Source organism: Hemiscyllium ocellatum, chromosome 8, assembly GCF_020745735.1.
Source record: "Hemiscyllium ocellatum isolate sHemOce1 chromosome 8, sHemOce1.pat.X.cur, whole genome shotgun sequence".
In the NCBI taxonomy this organism is placed as follows: Eukaryota; Metazoa; Chordata; class Chondrichthyes; order Orectolobiformes; family Hemiscylliidae; genus Hemiscyllium; species Hemiscyllium ocellatum.
Genome location: NC_083408.1, coordinates 84,900,119 through 84,920,007, shown reverse-complemented (window position 1 = coordinate 84,920,007; position 19,889 = coordinate 84,900,119). Strand labels below are relative to the sequence as shown.

The 19,889-nt window shown below is 40.9% G+C and overlaps 1 protein-coding gene across 4 annotated transcripts in view; it reads left to right on the top strand.

The window, feature by feature from the left end:
- The window catches only part of prpf39 (PRP39 pre-mRNA processing factor 39 homolog (yeast)), a 68,027-nt gene that overhangs the window by 757 nt on the left and 47,381 nt on the right, over positions 1 to 19,889 (top strand). For all 4 annotated transcript variants that reach the window (XM_060829301.1, XM_060829302.1, XM_060829303.1 and 1 more), the window contains exons 2-4: positions 4,502 to 4,953; positions 10,934 to 11,059; positions 11,765 to 11,883. In XM_060829301.1, coding sequence (XP_060685284.1) covers positions 4,502 to 4,953; positions 10,934 to 11,059; positions 11,765 to 11,883 — 697 coding nt within the window. The remainder of the gene's footprint in view (positions 1 to 4,501; positions 4,954 to 10,933; positions 11,060 to 11,764; positions 11,884 to 19,889) is intronic.

Sequence of the window (19,889 nt, the reverse complement as noted above, 5' to 3'; positions counted from 1 at the left end):
CCAGCTTAAACACTGTAGAAAATAGAAACGTATAACAGTTGTTTTGTTATTCAACAATGTTTTAGTAATTCAAGTCTGATTTTGGAACCATCTTGTGTTTTGCACTTTAGAATTGCAGGTCTGTTAGAGGTTTTAAATTTTAGTGTTCAGCAGAAAAATCTTTCACATTTTCAGTTGGTTACACTTTTTAGCTTGTGGTTTGGCTGATAACCTAAATTTTCCTATGGTTGATTATTTGAGTAATGATTTAATGATATCTTGGCCCTCAGTTGAAGAATTTACTCCTGTTTTGCATTTATGCAATTATCATAAAATACCATGGCTTTCTGGGCACACTTTTTTACATCATATGTAACTAAGCTACAGTGTTGGGACATGATCAGATTCAAAATAAAATTAAGGATCATCTTGAAGGAACAAGAGGTAGAGAGATTTTACAATGTGAGACTTAAGAGCTGATAACAAGAATTTCCAGCTCATTGACAGACATGTCATGTAAAAGATCAGAAGTAGGATAACTTAGAGGTATGAGGTTTATAGGACTCAATGAAGGAAGGATTGGGTCATAGAACTGGCATATGAGGATGAGAATTTGAGACTGCAGGCACTGCCCGTCTCGGTCAATGAACGCAGTTGATAAAACGTGCGCACCAAAGTTCTGGATGATTTGAGGATTGTAGAATGTGAGGGGGTTAAACAAAGTGAAATGCTAATTTATTACTGGTGCAATCAAAGTGCGTTGAAAAGGTTGCCTCCTGCCCTGTGATAATTCTGGTTGTGAGAACATATTAGAGTTGTAGATGTTGAGAATTTTTTTCCCCATGACACATGACCTGCATAATCTGAGGAAGGATTGACAATTTAATAAAGACTAGAAGGGGGTTGAGAGATAAATGGGAGGGAGGATTGGGGGGAAGGTAGCTGGGGAGATGATAGATGCAGATGGGGGAGGGGTGTGATTGAGAGGTCAGTGGGGAGGGTGGAATGGATGGGTGGGAAGGAACATGGACAGGTCAAGAGGGTGGTGCCATGTTGGAGGTTTGGATCTGGGGATGAGATAGGGATGGGGAGATTTAGAAACTAGTGAAGTGGATGTTGATACCGTTTGGTTGAAGGGTCCCAATGTAGTTCAGGGGGGTTGAAGTGGGACATCATACTGCAACTATACAAGGTGCTAGTGAGACCAGATCTCAAGTGCTATGAGCATTTTTGGCCCGTTTATATAAAGGGAAATGGTGCTGCAGTTGTGGGTATGTTCACCTAGCTGGGAAGTTGATTTGTAGACATTTCGTCCTCTGTCTAGGTGACATAGAGTCATAAAGATGCACAGTATAGAAACAGACCCTTCGGTCTAACCTGTCCATGCTGACCAGATATCCCAACCTAATCTAGTCCCACCGTCCCATATCTCTCCAAAGCCTTCCTTTTCGTGTACCCATTCAAATGCCTTTTAAATGTTTCAATTGTTCCAGACTCCACCCCTTCCTCTGGCAACTCATTCCACACACATACCACCCTCTGTGTGAAAAAGTTGTCCCTTAGGTCTCTTTTATATCCTTCCCCTCTCACCCTAAACCTATGCCTTCAGTGGAGTCTCCTGTGAAGTGCTGCTGTACTGTCTTCTGGAATTTATGGCTCTGTTCCGGTTGCCGGTTCCAGTAGTTCATTGTAGTGGCTGGTATATTGGTCTAGGTCTATGTGTTTGTTGTGGTTGAGTGCCATATTTCTAGAAATTCTCTGCTGTCCTATATTTGGCTTGTCCTGTAATCGTTGTGTTGTCCCAGTTGAATTTGTGGTCCTTGTCATCTGTGTGTGTGGCTGCTAAGGACAGCTGGTCATGGCATTTAGTGGCTAGTTGGTGTTGATGGATGTGGATTGCTAGTTGTCTGTCTGTTTGTTCTACTTAGTGTTTTCTGTGCAGTCATTGCCGAGAGGGTCTTTTGTCCTGGTTAATTGTTTGAGAATGGCTGTCGGTTTGTGGGCTGTCAGTGTTTTTGTATAATGTTATTGGCTAGTGTATTGGGTCGTGGCATATCCTTTTCGTGTTGCTTATCAGCTAGGCATCTGTGGATGAAGTTGCAGGAGTGTTCATTCTTAGTGAATGCTCAATAGAGATGTTCTTCCTCTTTTCACGGGTCTGGGTTACTGCAGTGTGTAGCCCTTTTGAACTGGGTCCTAATGCAGCTTCGTGTGTTCAGGTGGTTGCTGGAGTTCAGGATCTGGTCTGTGTGTGTGGCTTTTCTGTATACTTTGTAGTTCATTTACCCTTCCGTGTTCTTTTTACCATCGAATCCAGGAATGGAAGTTGATTGACCGTTTCCTCCTCTCTCATAACTCTGAACCCTGTGATTTTGTTGTTGATAATCTGGTCAGTGTTCTCGATTTCTGCTCTCTTAATAATTTGTCATCTACAAAACTGATCCTGAGTTTAGGTTAGAGTTGTAGGAGGGCAAATCAAATTCCCAGCCCGGTGAACATACATTCAACCACGGCAACCAGCAGCTGAGCTGCAAATCTTTACTCAAACCTTTAAAGAAACATGGTTTATTGGAGGTAGTTAGAGACAGTTTGCTCGGATGATCTGTGGTGTGGAGGGATTGTCTTGTGAGCAAAGGCTAGACTGTTTGAGGTTTCACTCCATTGGAGATTAGAAGAATGAGAGTTGATCTCATTGAAATGTGTAGGATTCTGACAGGGCTTGACAAGGTCAGTGCTGAGAGGATGTTTCCCTTGGAGAAATCTTAAACCACAGGACCATTTTTACCTGCTTATATTTTTAAAAAGGTAGCTATGTTATTGCTTTACACTTTACTGTGACTTTGTAAAATATAACCGATTAATGTCATCAGTAATCCCACAATTTGAGGATGAAATCGATTATGGGTTTCTGCTGTGGGTATTCTTGTTACTGAATAGATTGAATTTTGACCTGCAAATCTTTCGGCATGAGGTATTGGGTCCAGAATACTTCCTTTTCTTTGCTATTTCTCTGCTTCTAGGTATTATGATTGGTTAGTATTTGAAAAGTATACAGTTTATATTCCAGTGGGAGGCAGTGTTTTTATCAATTTTAAGATCCAATGTACATCAACCCCTACATGTGAGATCAGTTTGTACAATTTAGAATATTCAGATAATCTGATGATTAGTTCTAAGATGGGGGAGTAGTTGGTATCTATAGTAGTTACCTACATTCCTCACATGAATGTTATTTGAATTCATCTCAAAGACAGATGTGCTCAGTGTCTCACGGAAGATAAGCTTTCTAAAATCTTAGTATTTCTGAACACTGCATCTTTTGCTTTTGAGTGTAATTTAATATAAATATGGACAGAATATTTAAGAGTTAAATATATTGGTATCTGTCTCATCTTTCCAAAATTTATTTTTACCAAGACTAAAAATCAACATGCTTAAATTCTCAAGTACCTATTACTTTTTGCTAGTTCTTCGGGAGAGAAAACACTTCTTTGTAAATATTAGTAAGCTTAACCACTGCTTGAACCAACATGGGAGACCTTGGCTAACTGGCTTCAAAGACAACCATTGACACAATGGTGCATTGCACTTGGCAGAGATAGATGTCACATGCCATTTAGATCAATACAAATTGAATGCTTTCGTAACCAGCTTTCTTAAAACTGTATATGCAGTTAGAGACATTTCCCTGCTGATCATCTTGCCTGAATATTGTACAAAATCATAACGGAAAACTGTAAATCACTTACAACTGTGACGCATTGCCAGTAATTTTGAAGAAACAAGTCTTCTGTCCCTTTCAAACCTAACAATTCTCCAACATCTCAATTTTAAATGTTCACTTTCAGTACAAGCACAAATCCTGTGCAAAATGGCATTCTTTATTAGAATGTTTTTCTTCTTTACCATCTTTTATAAGAATACTAAAATGTTAAATGATACATTTTTCCAGTTGAATAAGACCTAGACATAATGGCAAAAAGGGAATATTCTGATAGACATGTTACAGAGTTCATTTCTCTTTTTTTTACTAACACTTTGCATAAAACTAGCTGCTGTCTTGCCAGGCTTGTGTGCAAATACTTAGAAATGCAAGGAAATTCAGCACATTCACTTGATCAGGAAAGAAGGATGTATAAGTAATAACATTTAAAGACTCTTCGCAAACGAGGGAAGAAAATTCATTAATGGTATGCTATAATTAGCATCACTATTGCCTCTCTATTGGGGGCTAGTGCAAGGCATAGTTTTCTTTAGAAATAAAGCTGTTGGCTGGGAGATTTAGAAAAAATAACTCCTGTAGTGTGGGTTAGCAAAGCCATCATTGCAATTTTAGATTAGAAACTAATCTTGAAATTGGAATGTTACCAGTCTTCCCTTCCTAGTTGGAATCTTTGCTTGAAGTGTCAAGGTTGTAGTGAGGACATTCCTTTTTTGGAAGATAGGAATGATACTGTTGAACAGTTAATCTAACATTTAATGATTTAGTCATGATTACTAATTTTTTGTTTCCCTTTTTAAGACTCTAATCAGAGACTGCCACCACAGAATGATGGACTTAAGTCTGCAGATGAATGCGATTTTCATAAAAGTATTTCGTCTACTGCTGATTCCCTTTCACATGAGCTGCTCAATCCAAACATGGAGTCTGCTGATGAAACCATCAATTTGAAATCAAGCGGTGTGATTTGTGAGGATGAAGTTGATCAGAGAACCAGTTTGAAGCCTTTTACAGATTTGTCAGAAATATCTGTGGCTCAAGTTGAATCTCCTGAAGGATCCGCATCAATGGACACTGAATCTCAACCTGAGAATTCCCCACCTGAAGGAACAGTAGAAGAGATAGAAAATATAGAACTGAATGATTCAGGGGTCCCCTTTCCTACAGAGTATGAAAAGTTTTGGAAAGTGGTTGAAGACAATCCCCAGGACTTCACTGGTTGGACATACTTGTTGCAATATGTAGAACAAGAGGTGAGTAAGGTGATTGAAATGCCAGAAAGGAAGTAATCTTTCCTATAGTCACTTAATGCATCTAGAAGTAGGTTGGTCTTCAGTATGCTAGTGGTGTCAGATCTGTGCACTCAGCTAGGTTATTTCATTATTAACTACTATATCATTGGTGCTCAACCATTCTAATCACTGATTTTAAAACCGAACATTGTGGGGGATATTCAGAGAACTGACAGTGACAGGAGCTTCATACCAAATAGTCAAACTTATTTACCAAGCTTCTTGCTTTGAATGCAAACACCTGAATGATACAGCAGCAGAAAAGAAATGAAAAAGGAAATTCTGCACTCTGCAGCCCAATACCTCAGGGTATCCTGTTTTGTCCTCAAAGACTGCCAGGTGACTCTAGTTCTTCTAGGAGAAAGTGAGGACTGCAGATGCTGGAGATCAGAGCTGAAAATGTGTTGCTGGGAAAGTGCAGCAGGTCAGGCAGCATCCAAGGAGCAGGAGAATTGCCGTTTCAGGCACGAGCCCATCTTCAGGAATTCCTGAAGAAGGGCTCATGCCTGAAACGGCGATTCTCCTGCTCCTTGGATGCTGCCTGACCTGCTGCGCTTTTCCAGTAGCACATTTTCAGCTCTGACTCTAGTTCTTCACAAGGTTTACTGAATTCTCAGATATCTAGTTTCAAAAAGAACAGGAATATTTGATTGACAGTCCTCTCATTGAATCTGGCACTATCTGAATGGAAGAAATTAACGTTTTAGGTCAATGGCCTTCCATTAGAACCATCATTGATGTGAAAATGGTAGTGGGACTGATTAGTTATGTTCTTGTCTTCATGCTGACAGACCTGCTGAGTGTTTCCACTATCTTCTGTTTTCATTTTGATATAGCATTTTACTTTTGCAGTCACTCCAAATTTATTTATATTGTACTGAAGCCAGGTATGGTGAACTTGAGTATTTGTATATTTGCAAATGTGTTGCTGGTCAAAGCACAGCAGGTTAGGCAGCATCTCAGGAATAGAGAATTCGACGTTTCGAGCATAAGCCCTTCATCAGGAATAAGAGAGAGAGCCAAGCAGGCTGAGATAAAAGGTAGGGAGGAGGGACTAGGGGGAGGGGCGATGGAGGTGGGATAGGTGGAAGGAGGTCAAGGTGAGGGTGATAGGCCGGAGTGGGGTGGGGGCGGAGAGGTCAGGAAGAGGATTGCAGGTTAGGAGGGCGGTGCTGAGTTGAGGGAACCGACTGAGACAAGGTGGGGGGAGGGGAAATGAGGAAGCTGGAGAAATCTGAATTCATACCTTGTGGTTGGAGGGTTCCCAGGCGGAAGATGAGGCGCTCCTCCTCCAGCCGTCGTGTAGTTGTGTTCTGCCGGTGGAGGAGTCCAAGGACCTGCATGTCCTCGGTGGAGTGGGAGGGGGAGTTAAAGTGTTGAGCCACGGGGTGATTGGGTTGGTTGGTTCGGGCGGCCCAGAGGTGTTCTCTGAAGCGTTCCGCAAGTAAGCGGCCTGTCTCACCAATATAGAGGAGGCCACATCGGGTGCAGCGGATGCAATAGATGATGTGTGTGGAGGTACAGGTGAACTTGTGGCGGATATGGAAGGATCCCTTGGGGCCTTGGAGGGAAGTGAGTGTGGAGGTGTGGGCGCAAGTTTTACATTTCCTGCGGTTGCAGGGGAAGGTGCCGGGGGTGGAGGTTGGGTTGGTGGGGGGTGTGGATCTGACAAGGGAGTCACGAAGGGAGTGGTCCTTGCGGAACGCTGATTATCATCTCTCATAGTGAAGTATAAAGGCAGTGAGGTAGGAGTCAAAATTTTAAAGGGCTTTCGATTTAAGGATTAGAGAGAATGTGGTTTCTACTGACTAGTAACTTGAGGATTTTAAAAAAATTAAAACTGAATTAAATGTGGTTCTGTTTTTTTTAAAAAAAAATCTCATGTTTCTGAGGCACCTCACCTTTTGTCAGCAACAAATATTCAGATTGTGTTCCTGATGCCTAAACTTAGAGTGCAGAATTTACTTTTGTTAGTTCCTTTTCTGCTGCCGTCTCACCGTTCAGGTGTTTAGATTCAAAGCATGATGCAGCTTGGTAAACAAGTTCTGACCATTTGGTATAAAGTTCATACCACTCATTGTCAGTCTGGTGTGCTTCAGAGAGCTTTGGAGTGTAAAAAAATTTTTTTTTGTTCTCTACAGGAGCAATAGCTATTTGAGATTTGTCAAACCAAGATCTGCTAGGGAGAAGCTCCTTTTGGCCTTCAGACAGGCTGTCCTGGTGACATTTGTAGTTGTTTTTTTTTTCACAGGGTTTATCTGAATTCTTGAGAATCTGGTTTCAAGAAGAACAGTTAATTTAGTTGATGGTCCTCCCATTGAATCCAGCAGTGAAATTTCTTCTTTGCTCTTACATATTGCTAATACAGACTGGCGACATCTCCTGTGTACACAAGATTTTTGACTTAGTTTTGAATATAAAAATGCAGGTTTTTTTTTAAACTGGCTAGGCTACAACTAAAGAAATGCATCCAGTTTTGATCACGTTTTAAGTATGTGGAAGTGCTTGAGTGCAAAGGAGTTTGCCTGACTGGTTCTTGGGGTAAGGATGATGCTCACTGAAAGGTTAAGTTTGAGAAGCTGCAGTTATTTTCTCTGGAGCAAGGGCAATTAGTTTGATACCTTTTCACATTTGTGACCCTTTTAAGATAAAATGGACAAAAAAAGCTTTTCCATTATCTGGCAGTCCAAGGACTTAAAATAAAAATAAGGTATGGGCAGGGGGTATAAGGGGGAAATGAAAAAAATATTCTTTTAACTCAGTAGTTATGAGCTGGAACTTCCTGCCGGCAAGGATGGTAAGAGTGGAGCTTGTAAACGGGTTGGGCGAGTCCAGAACTAAAGGGCATAGGTTTAGGGTGAGAAAGGGAAGATTGAAAAGGGACCTGGGGGCAATGTTTGCACACAGATGTGCACATATGGAATGAGCTGCCTGAGGAAGTTATGGAGGCCAGTACAACTACAGCATTTAAATGGTGTCTGTGTGGATGTATGAATAGGAGGGGTTTAGAGGGATATGGGCCAAATGCCAGAAAATGGAATGTTGGTTGGTCCAACTTGTCCACGCCAAAGGGTCTGTTTCCGTGCTGTACGTCTGACTCTAAAAGTGGATAAACAGTTAAAGTAACAGACTTTCAGGGCCACTGAGATAGAATAGCAGCTTCACACAGCATAGTAGATGTGATGGATTAAATTGCCACAATTACTGTTATCATAAAGCTTCCGTAAGATGATTGAACGTCAGCAAAAGAAATTGTGTATGAAATGGAAGATTGAAAGAACGTAAGATGTAGAAGCAGAATAGACTGTTTAGTCCATAGAGGAGTTCCAGCATTCGGTGAAATTGTTAATCCGACAGTCCTCGACTCCACTTTCTTGCCTTTTCCCCATAACCCTTGATTCCTTTAACAATTAGAAATCTCTATCTTAGCCTTGCTGCACCCTCTGTAGCCCTCCTACAATGAAGAATTCTACAGATTCACCACCTCCAGAAAAAAATCCTTCAAGAAACAATGTCTCTGCACCAACCCTATCAAGCCTCTAAGAATCTTTTGTTTCAGGAAGGGTCTCCTCATTCTGCTGAACTCTAGTGAGTAAAAGCTCAACCTGTCCTCCAGTCCCTCCATACCTGGGATCGATCTAATTAACTTTCTCTGTACTGCCCCCAATACCAATGTATACTTTTCCTTAAATAAGGGAACCAAAACTCTTCAGTATTGTGGAGTCAAATTGTTGCCTGTAAAATTTTGTTTTTTAGCAAGCCCTATTTTTCTATTTCATTCCCTTATTGAAATAAAGGCCAGCATTCCATTTGTTTTGCCTATTACCCACTGAACTTGGATTCGTGCATGAGAACACTGAAATACCTTTTGTGGTGGAGCTTTAAATAATATGCACTCCATTCTTCATGCCAAAGTGCATAGCCTCCTGTTTCCTCAGATTCCATCTGTCAGGTTGTTTCCCACTCACTTAACCTGTATATATCTCTGCAGACTCCTTGTATGATCCTTGACACATTGCAGATGAAAGTGAGAAGACAAACTGGTGATGGAAGTGAATGTACTATCATCCAAATAATTAATATAATTGTCAGCATAGCACTGACCTCTGGTTCCTATCCTAAAAATTCCCTCTTTATCCCAATTCTTCTATTAATTAGTCAATAGTTGATTCATGCTCCTATTAACCTAAGCTCTTAAGTAGCAATATATGGGAGCTCAATGCATGCCTTCTGGAAATCCAAATGTTGCACTTACTAATTGTCTTTTTTTATATATCCTGCTTGTTACTTCCTTTAAATAATTCTAATAAATTTCAGTCATGATTTACCACTGTTGAAACCATGCTGACTCTGCTTGATCATTAGGTATTTCTGAATGTTCTGCTATTACATTCTTTGTAATAGACTCAACATTATCGGCTCAACGTTCAGCTCTGGTGGAAACTTGCCCCTCTGAAGTTCTCCAATGTCTGATTTGATGTACTGTTTGCCTGACAGCTGGTAGTGGTGGTATGAGAATTTCTTAAAACAAAATCTTCAGTCTTCATGCAAACTCCCATTTCTTAGCCAATGACCCCACTCTTCTGAGTTTGAACCAAGTGATTTGTAATAGTGTCATGTCTGATGCAAAGAGGCCAAAATTTAAGATTGTATAGTGTGATCAAATAGGGAGGAATTAACCTGAGGGATATCATCACTTCCTAGAAATTGGGTGGACACTTCTGAAACATTAAAACAGTAAAAAGTTTTAATTATACACTCAACCAATGAAAATTTCGAGATTTAGATTCCCAGCATGCCAGGAGCAAATGTAGAATTTCACCCCAAAAAGCCAAGTTGCTCTGGTTAACGAGATACACAAAGTTGCTAGATTCTGCTACATTCATCAATACTAAATGTTAGCAACCACTTCAAGTGCGGCAACAAAAATGCATATTGAGGGACGGAAATTTCAAACTGCATTTTTTTTTATTGAATCTTCCATCAGTAATCAACATTTATCATATAGGCAACATGCATTACCCTACCCTCAGTCACCTTAGGAGACAGGACTGCCAATGCTGGAAGTCAGAATCGATAGATGTGAAGTTGGAAGAGCACAGGAGGTCAGACAGCATCCGAAGAGAAGCAAAGTTAATGTTTCGGGCAGAAACCCTTCGTCAGGTTACCAACTCCTTTAATCTCCCCCTCCTACTCCCCCAGCAACATGTCCATCCTTGGCGAATCTAATCACCACTGCCATCCATTATGTGAAGAAACATGGTAATAAAACAAAATAAGTAAAACTTACTGACCATACCAATAGCAACAATTTAGTAAATCTCCATGCAATTTCTATTATCATTTTATATTTGAGCTGTGTCTAAACCAGTAATTTTCCAAAGACTGAGTTACCTTTTTCCGACTATTGTAAAATTTACAATATCTAGGTTTTAATTATTCACTTCCCTTAAAACATCTTTTTCAAAGTGTAATCAAGATTTGCTCCAAAGAATAGCTCATGGCATGTACTGTATTAATAACCTTACAAGGAGTAAGCAAATGAAATCAAAAACTCTCAGTTGATGTATATCCTTTCTGCTCTTTCTTGTTTCTGAATCGAGTAGTATGAGGAACAGTAGAGAGGGGCTCAAGGTTTCCCTAGTACATGATTTCTATCTTCAGCTCCTTTGATTATTTGGTATTTTTGAAATGTTAGTATCTTAGTGTGAATGCTGATGCAAAATATTTATGCAATTCTTCTGAAATTTTTTGCCTCATTATTTCCCCAGCCTTGTTCTTTTAGATGTAAGGCTGAAATACCTGATGCCCAGACTGTTTTGAAAATTGCACAATAAAAACAAATCAGTAGTAAACAAAGTTAATATATTATCATTAGAAACAAAGTGGTGTAATATGTGTACGTGAAACAATAAGCTTAAATACTTTATCCTGTTTGCAGAATCATATCCTTGCAGCTAGAAAAGCTTTCGATCACTTCTTGTCCCACTATCCATACTGTTATGGCTATTGGAAAAAATATGCTGATCTTGAGCGGCGACATGACAATGTGAAACGGGCAGAAGAGGTAACTTGTGACCGACTTTCAGTTTTCTTTTCACTTTTAATTATAACCTGGTTTTGTCTCAGACTGCTACTCCAAGCCAGCTTCTACTCAATGGCTAAAATACAAGCCAGGTTTTGAAGAGATTTTGAGTTTGATCTTGGCTTTCAGTAGATGGTCTCCACATTTACACATTTGAAATAAAACATTTACCCTTAGCAGTTTTCAGCTAATATCTTCTCTCTTTGTTAACAGGTTCATTAGTACTACAGTTTGTCAAGCTTTGCAGTGCAAATCAATGCAGTTTAACAAGTAAAGCAGGGCATTCCTGACAGTTTTACTTGGGTGCTATGATTTTTAAACTAAATTGGACTTTCCTTATTTTGTTTGTTTTTTGCTGAACTTTATTACATTTTGCGGTTAGAGGCTGTCAGTGATGTTCTAATGGGTCTGTGCCCTATGGTCTGTACCCCAAGCCTGCCCTACCTGGTCAGAATGCAGGAGCCATCTCACACTCTGAAGATCAAGGCTGTACGCGTGGAGAGCAGAACATAGTGATGTTCTTTCCACCCTCCACACAATGGTAATGGCAGATTATTCAAACAAATTCCTGATTTTTATCTGCTTTTCTGAAAACAAAGTTATCCAGAAAGTAACATTTTTGGTGTAGAGACTCTCTGGTTGTTTTCTGTTAAGTACTAGTTATTACTAGAAACCTCTTTGTCACAGGTATACCGACGAGGTCTTCAAGCAATACCACTTAGCGTTGATCTTTGGCTTCACTATATCAATTTCTTAAAAGAGACCTTGGACAGCAACTGTCCAGAGATTGATGACCAAATAAAAAGGTAATATTGTGTTTACTTCCTGAATTTTCCTTAATGCATCTTACCTGAATTTTATTGTTTTGTTGTCAGAACTGCAGTAGAGTATTGCTGACGAAAGACATTTTTACAAAGCTTTTCTTCTTGCGCTCATCAGGACTCGCCCACAAGAATACCAATGTATTGAGGTACAACATCTTATACTGTGAGCGAAGAGTGATGATTGATTGGTTAGTAAGTGAACTCTGGACAAGACAGTGCCGCAAGGAATATGCTCGAGAGTGGCTGACATAAATTTTGTTCAGTTGAAACAGGCACAATATTATTAATACATGTGTTTGCAAACATGCAACATTAAGAGTGACTGAAACATAAACTGGGTGTCAGCATAATGCTTAGCACACTTCAGGACTGGCAGATCATGAGAGACTATGACCTTTTAGCTGTTTGCAACAGGCAAGGTGCTGACTGTGTTCAACCAACCCAACTTGTAAAACTGAAGAAAGCATTAAGTGCCATTCCAGCATGTGACAAATAATCCTAGATATGGCAGGAATTGCACTGATAATCAACTTAAGATGGCCACTTGGGCTTGCAGTGTGTGTGTGTGCGCGCGCGCAAGTGCACCATAAACTACAAGCATTAATACACAGGTCACTATTAATGGTAGGCAAAAATTGCAGCCTCTCCAATTGAATAAAACATGCAACAATCATTCTCTGGTCAAGATGTTGCTCTGAAGAGTAAACCAAAGTCAACCATGTCTGGTTTAAATTTAAACAAATCTAGATTGATGACTGAAAGTTAACTATGCATTCTCCATAGCAATATGTCTATCAGAGTGCACTTGTCACCCACCCAGTGCATAATTTTGCTGCATAAGATGCCGTTCCCCACTATATTGCAGTCATCAGGACATTCAAGGTTCCAATGTAAAAAGCTTTGATATTCATTTTAACCTCCCTTTGCATTGTACTGCCAATGTTTTCAACTTGAAATTTTATTGAACTAACTGATTTATGAATCAATAATTTTGACAACCAGCCATCCTAATGCTTCATAGAAGTTTGGCAGTTTACAATGGAGGTTTATCCTATTATACAGTTGATCAACTTTTTTGCTTTGTTCATGATAAAGTTAAGTAGGCCAAGTTTTTTGAAACCTTTTGCCATGAATCTTATTCTCACTTTCAATGTCACAATATGCTGAACTGTATTAAAATTATTGCTCAGTGGTAAATTGTTAAGCTGTAGCTTATGCTTTGCTCTTCATTACATTTTTGCGAAATAGAAAATCATTGTTGGGTAGAGTTGGTTTAGACTACTCGAGAGTTTGGATACCAATAAGAACCAAAAGGATCTGCAGATGCTGTAAATAAGAATCCAAAGCAGGAGATGCTAGAGAAGCTCAGCAGGTCTGGTAGCATCTGTGAAGAGAAATCAGGGTTAATATTTTGGGTCCATTGACTGACTGTAACAAACCTACCATAGCACTTCAGACTTTCTCAGCAAGTTTCACTCTCTTCACAACAATAATCTGTCCAACAATAATCTCTGCCACCTAGTTTGGGACAAGCCCCTTTCACTCCTACTATTCCATGTTGAGCACCACTTTGTGTTTGCCCCAAGGGTGGTAAAGGTGTTGAATGTACTGAATGGGGGTTTCAATGTGCTCTGCCAAGAGTGGCTCAGCAGCAGCACTGCTGATGGAGCTGGTTGAATCCTAATGGCCATTACTGCTAGACTGGGTTTGCAGCAACTGGTGAGAGAACTGATAAGGGAGTAGCATACTTGATTTCATTTTCATCAGTCTGCCTGCCCCAGAGGAATCTGTCATTGGCAGTATCAGTAAAAGTAACCACAGTACAGTCCTTGTGGAGACAAGGTCCTGCCTTTGCATAGCGAGTACTTTAAATCATGTTTGGCACACTTTCTATTCTAAATGGAAGAGGCTTCAAACAGATCATTCAAAACTGCAACTTTGTAGCCTGGCATGTCCCTGAATCCACCATTACTATCAAGCCAGGAGGTCAACCCTGGTTGAATGAAGAGTGCAGGAGGCATGTCAGGAGAAGCAAGAGGCATACCTAAAAGTGGGGTGTCAACTTGGTGAAGCTACAGTATGGGACTACTTCATCCTTACAGTATAAGTGATGAGTGACATACAGCTGAGTGATTCCGCAATTAATGGATCAGCTCTAATTTCAGCAGTCTACTATCTCAGCCAAAATGGAGGTAGACAATTTAAAAACTTTGGTAGAAGAGGCTCCACAAATAGCCTCATTCTCAATGATAGGGAAATGCCTCTCAGCAGTGTAAAAGACAAGGCTGAAGTACATGTGGCAACATTCAACTAAAGTGCTAATTGGATGATCTATCCTAGGCTCTTCTAGAGCTCTCTAGTATCAGAGATGCCAATCTTCAGCCAATTCTATTCATTCCGCATGCCAATAAGAAATGGCTGGAGGTACTGAATACTGTAAAGGCTATAGCCCTGACACAATACCTTAGTACTTAAATTGTACTGAAGACATGCTCCAGAAACTGCCCTACCCCTAATCAAACTGTTATGTGCCATTAGAATGCTGGCATCTACCTGATAATCTTGAAAATCCCAAGGTTTTGCTAAACACAAATCCAACCAGGCCAATTACTTCTCTGGACCATTAGTAAAATGATTGGAAGGTGTCATTTAAGCAGCACTTTGCACAATAACCTGCTTGCTGATGCCCTGTTTCTGTTCCATTAGGACCACTGAGGTCCTGCCATAACTACAGCCTTGATTCAAGCATGGTTAAAAGAACTAAGTTTTTAAGTTGTGTGAATAAGGATGTTTGTGAATGATTGTGCAATATCAGCATATTTAAGACTCTTTGGATGCTGAAATAGTCATGTCCAAATGTAGCAAGACCTGAAAAATATGGGATTGGACTGAAAAGTGGCATGTAACATTTGTAATTCAACTATCTCCAACAAGAGAGAATGTAGCCACACTCCCTTGAAGTTCAGTGGTAACAATCTCTCAACGCCAGGTTATAATCCAACAAGTTTATTTGAAAGTATTAGCTTTCGGAGTGCTGCTCCTTCATCAAGGAGCAAGCGGGGCAATCTAGGTTTGTTCAATATATTGTAACACTATGATTTTGTGCTATAAATTCTGTCTCTTATGATCCTGCACCCACTAACTACGTGACAAAGGAGCAGTGCTCCGAAAGCTAGACTTCCAAATAAACTTGTTGAACTATGACTTGGTATTGTGATTTTTAACTTTATCCATGCCAGTCCAACACAGGCACTTCCTCATCTTGAAGTTCAGTGGCATCGCTCTCAACATCCTGGAGTTTACCATTGGTCAGTGGCTACACGAGTATGTCAGGAGAGGCTGATTTATTTATTGTGTATCTTGTTAGAAAATAGCAATGTTGTATAGTGTTGTCACCCTTCATCCTAAAGAACATAAATAAAACCATAGAATATAAAAGCAGAAAAATGAAGAAATGGTGTCTATCTTTATGGTCCTTGTTAAGTGCTTTGTCATTGGGCTGGTGGCCAGATGAGTCCCCTTCTCTCGGACACCGATGTAAAGTTGTCACTCTTCAGTACCAGCTTCCCTCTGTCCTCACTGGACTTTGCCAATGCAAATGCCACCAATGCTGCCAGATACTGCACTGGCCTAAACTCTATTCTGCCTTCGCCATGAGACCACTTCAGGCCCATCTTGCAGATGTAGCCATTCCTGATGAAGTGACATCTAGTACTAGGCCTGAACTCACCACCTCCACCACTTCCATGAAACTGCATTGGAAGCAGATGCCACTGGGAACCCAAACTCACTTCACTGCCCCGAATCTCATTTGCAGGGCCTAGTTGAGTCTCAGCTGCTAGGCCTATTCGCTGCTGCTGATATTGTTGCCATGAGCAAGCTCCCCACCAAGAGGCAAGTAAAATAGAGAACAAAGAAATGAAAAGGAAAGATGAATGAACTCTGGTCTCCGAAGTCCAACTCCCTCACTACCTTAGCAGAATTAGGAAGTAACTAAGAATCCTGCAGTGAGAAATTCAGTTCCTGATTCCCCAAAGCTTGTTCACCATCCACAAGTCAGGAGTGTGATGGAATCTCCCTCACTTGCTTAGGCACTTAAGCTCCAAGACCAATCGAGAATCTTGACACCATTGATAAAGCAGCCGCATCCTCAAATGTGTTCTCCACTGATGTTTATTAGCAGCATTGTGTACAAACTGTTTTGCAGCAATTAATCAAAGATCCTTAGCACCTTCCAAACTCTCTCTCACTTGCAACTAGAAGGACCAGTCAGTGGATGCACCTGCAAGATCCCCTTCAAGCCTTTCACTTTCTAACTTTGAAATATACCTGTGTTTCTTCAGTGTCACTGGGTCAAAATCCTGAAGTGCTCCCTTTCTAACAGCATTGTAGATCTACTTGCACATAGACTGTAGGAGTTGAGAAGGCAGCTCATCAACTTCTCGAGGGCAGATAGGAATGGGTGATAAATATTGCTCGGTCTGTGGTGAGCACATCACATGAATGAATTTTTTTTAAAAAGCTCCTATTTAAAATCCTCATTCTCCAGCTCAGGGTTTGTTTTTAATTTATGGTATGCATACTTTATTGCCCCGCTTTCTAATTGCCAGGAAGGTAATTGAATATCAGTCACATTTGAGAGTCTGGGGAAATGTAAGCCAGCCTGGGTAAGGATGGCAGATTTCCTTCCCTTGGGGGCATGATTGCGTCTGATGGAGACTTTATGACTATCAGTAGTAATTCATTGTCACCATTAGACTAGTTTTTTTTTATTTCAAATTTAACCTACTGCAGTGGGATTTGAACCCATTTTTATATTAACTTGGAATATGATCCCAGTGACATTACCACAAAACCACTACACACCATCGCAGCTGAATTCTTTCTGCTATTGTAACTTCATTTTTAGGATTAGAAGTTGTCAGTGTCCCATGTGACAAAGGATGGGAATGTGGGTTGTGATGGAGGAAAACCTGTGCAAGTGAATGGGGACCATGTTAGAGCATGGTCACACGAATTTGGAAACCACCTGTGATTGCCACCTACCACTTCAGCTGATGACCCCAAAATAAATGAACAGATTTAGGCCTTTTGACCCAACGAATCTGTTTTACCATTCGATCATGGTTGATTTGTTTCTCAACCACATTCTCCTGTCTTCTCCCAGTAACCCTTGATCTTCTTCCTAGCCTTGAGCTATCTATCTCCATCTTGAATATACTCAATGACTTTGCTTCCACAGCCTTCTACAGAAGTGAAATCTGCAGATTCACCACCCTCTGCCTTAACAAATTCCTCATGTCTGTTCTAATGCATCATCCCTTCACTGAGGCTGTGCCCTTGAGTCCTAATCTGTTGTCAAACCCTCTTAAATATATCCTCTCTATCCAGGACTGTCAATATTTTGGAAGTTTCAATCAGATCCACCTCATCCTTCTAAACTCCAAATGTAGGAGAAAGTGAGGACTGCAGATGCTGGAGATCAGAGCTGAAAATGTGTTGCTGGAAAAGCGCAGCAGGTCAGGCAGCATCCAAGGAGCAGGAGAATCGACGTTTTGGACATGAGCATTTCCTGAAGAAGGGCTCGTGCCTGAAACGTCTATTCTCCTGCTCCTTGGATGCTGCCTGACCTGCTGCGCAAACTCCAAATGTAGTCCAAGAGTCCTCAACTGATGCTGATATGACAAGCCCTTCATCACTAGAATCATTCATGTAAAGCTCCTTTTGCCCCTCCAAGGTCAGCACCTCTTTAGAAACATCATCCAAAACTGCTGACAATATTGCAAGTGTAGTCTGCCCAGATTCTCTGCCTCAACAGTTTATCTTGTCTGGTATTCTACCTCTTGAAATGAATGCTAACATTGCATTTGCCTTCCTACCTGCTAATTGATCCTATGTGTTAACCTTAAGAGAATGCTGAACTAGGTGATAAGGTGCATCTAAAAGGTTAGTTCACAAGGTTGGCTCATAGAAGTTTAAGGGTAATTTATTAGCTTGGCTGGTGACTGGTTGACAGACAGAAGACCGAGTCAGGATAAGTGGACTTTTTTTTCTGGATGGCAAGAAGTAACTACTAGGTGCTACATGGTTCACATCTTGGACCCCAGCTATTTACATTCTATATTAATGACTTGGATTCTCATTAATGGGAGTAGAAGGCTCTATAGCTAAATTTGTGGATGACACCAAAATAGGTGGGACGGTAGTCATATACATGGACTTTAGTAAGGTTCCTTATGGTAGACTAATGGAGAAAGTGAAGTCACATGGTGTCAAAAGAGAGTGCTGGAAAATCTCAGCAGGTCTGGCAGCATTGGGTTGGGTATTCTAGCTAGGTGGATAACAAAACTGGTTGAGCAACAAGAGACAGTGGTAGTTGAAGGGAGTTTCTCGAAGTGGAGAAAGGTGACCAATGGTGTTCCACAGGGGTCAGTGTTGGGTCCACTGTTGTTTGTAATATACATAAATGATCTGGAAGAGGGCACTGCTGGTATGATCAGCAAGTTTGCAGATGACATGAAGATTGCTGGAGTAGCAGAAGCATAAGGGACTGTCAAAGAATACTGGTGGATATAGATAGAATGGAGAGTTGGGCAGAAAAGTGGCGGATGGTTCTCAATCCAGACAAATGTGAGGTGATGCATTTAGGCAAGACTAATTCTAGAGAGAATTATACACTGAACGGAAGAGCCTTGGGAAAAGTTGATGGGCAGAGAGATCAGGGAATGCAGGTCCATTGTACTCTGAAGGTTGCTGCATAGGTGGCTGAAGTGGTCAAGAAGATATATAGTATGCTTGCCTTCATTGGACGGGGTATTGAGCATAAGAGCTGGCAAGTTATGTTAAAATTGTACAAGACATTGGTTCGACCGCATTTAGAATACTGTGTACAGTTCTGGTTGCTACATTTACCAAAAGGATGTGGACGTTTTGGAGAGGCTGCAGAGAAGGTTTACGAGGATGTTGCCTGGTATGGAAGGTGCTAGCTATGAAGAGAGGTTGAGTAGGTTAGGTTTGTTTTCATTAGAAAACGGAGATTGAGGGGGGACCTGATTGAGGTTTACAAAATCATGAAGGGTATAGACAGGTTGGATAGAGACTAGCTTTTTCTCAGGGTGAAGGATTCAATAACGAGAGGTCATGCTTTCAAGGTGAGAGGTGGAAAATTTAAAGGGGGATACACACGGCAAGTACTTCACATAGAGGGTGGTGGGCGTTTGGAATATGTTGCCAACAGAGGTGGTAGAGGCAGGCACAATAGATTCATTTAAGATGCGTCTGGACAGATGCACGAGTAGGTGGGGAGTAGAGGGATACAGGACCTTAGGAATTGACTGACAGGTTTAGACAGTACGTTTGGATAGGCTCAGGCTTGGAGGGCCGAAGAGCCTGTTCCTGGGCTGTAAATTTTCTTTGTTCCTTGTAAGTTGCAATGATGAAATAAGAACCTTTTATAAATAGATATAGATTAGATTGGATCCCATACTGTATGGAAACAGACCCTTCAACCCAGCAAGTCCATACCGCACCTCCGAAGAGTAACCCACCCAGACCCAATCCCCTACCCTATATTTACCCCTGACTAATGCACCTAACACTACGGGCAATTTAGTTTGGCCAATTTGCCTAACCTGGATTGTGGGAGGAAACCGGAGCACCCAGACGAAACCCATAGGGAGAATGTGCAAACTCCACACAGACTGTTGCCCAAGGTGGTGCCACCGTGTCGCCTTCCGTTAGGAGAACGGGCCTGAATGTGGTAGATGGAGTTTCACATGGATAAGTGTGGGATCTTGCATATTGATTGGAAAAAATGGAAAGGTGAGCTATTATCTAAATGGAGAAAGACTTTGGGGTGCTCCAATGCAGAGGGATCTGGGTGTCCTCGTTCATGAGTTACAGCGAACTAGCATGCAGGTACAGCAGGTAATAAAGAAGGCAAATGAAATATTGGCTTTTGTAGCTAAAGGAACAGAATATAAATGTAA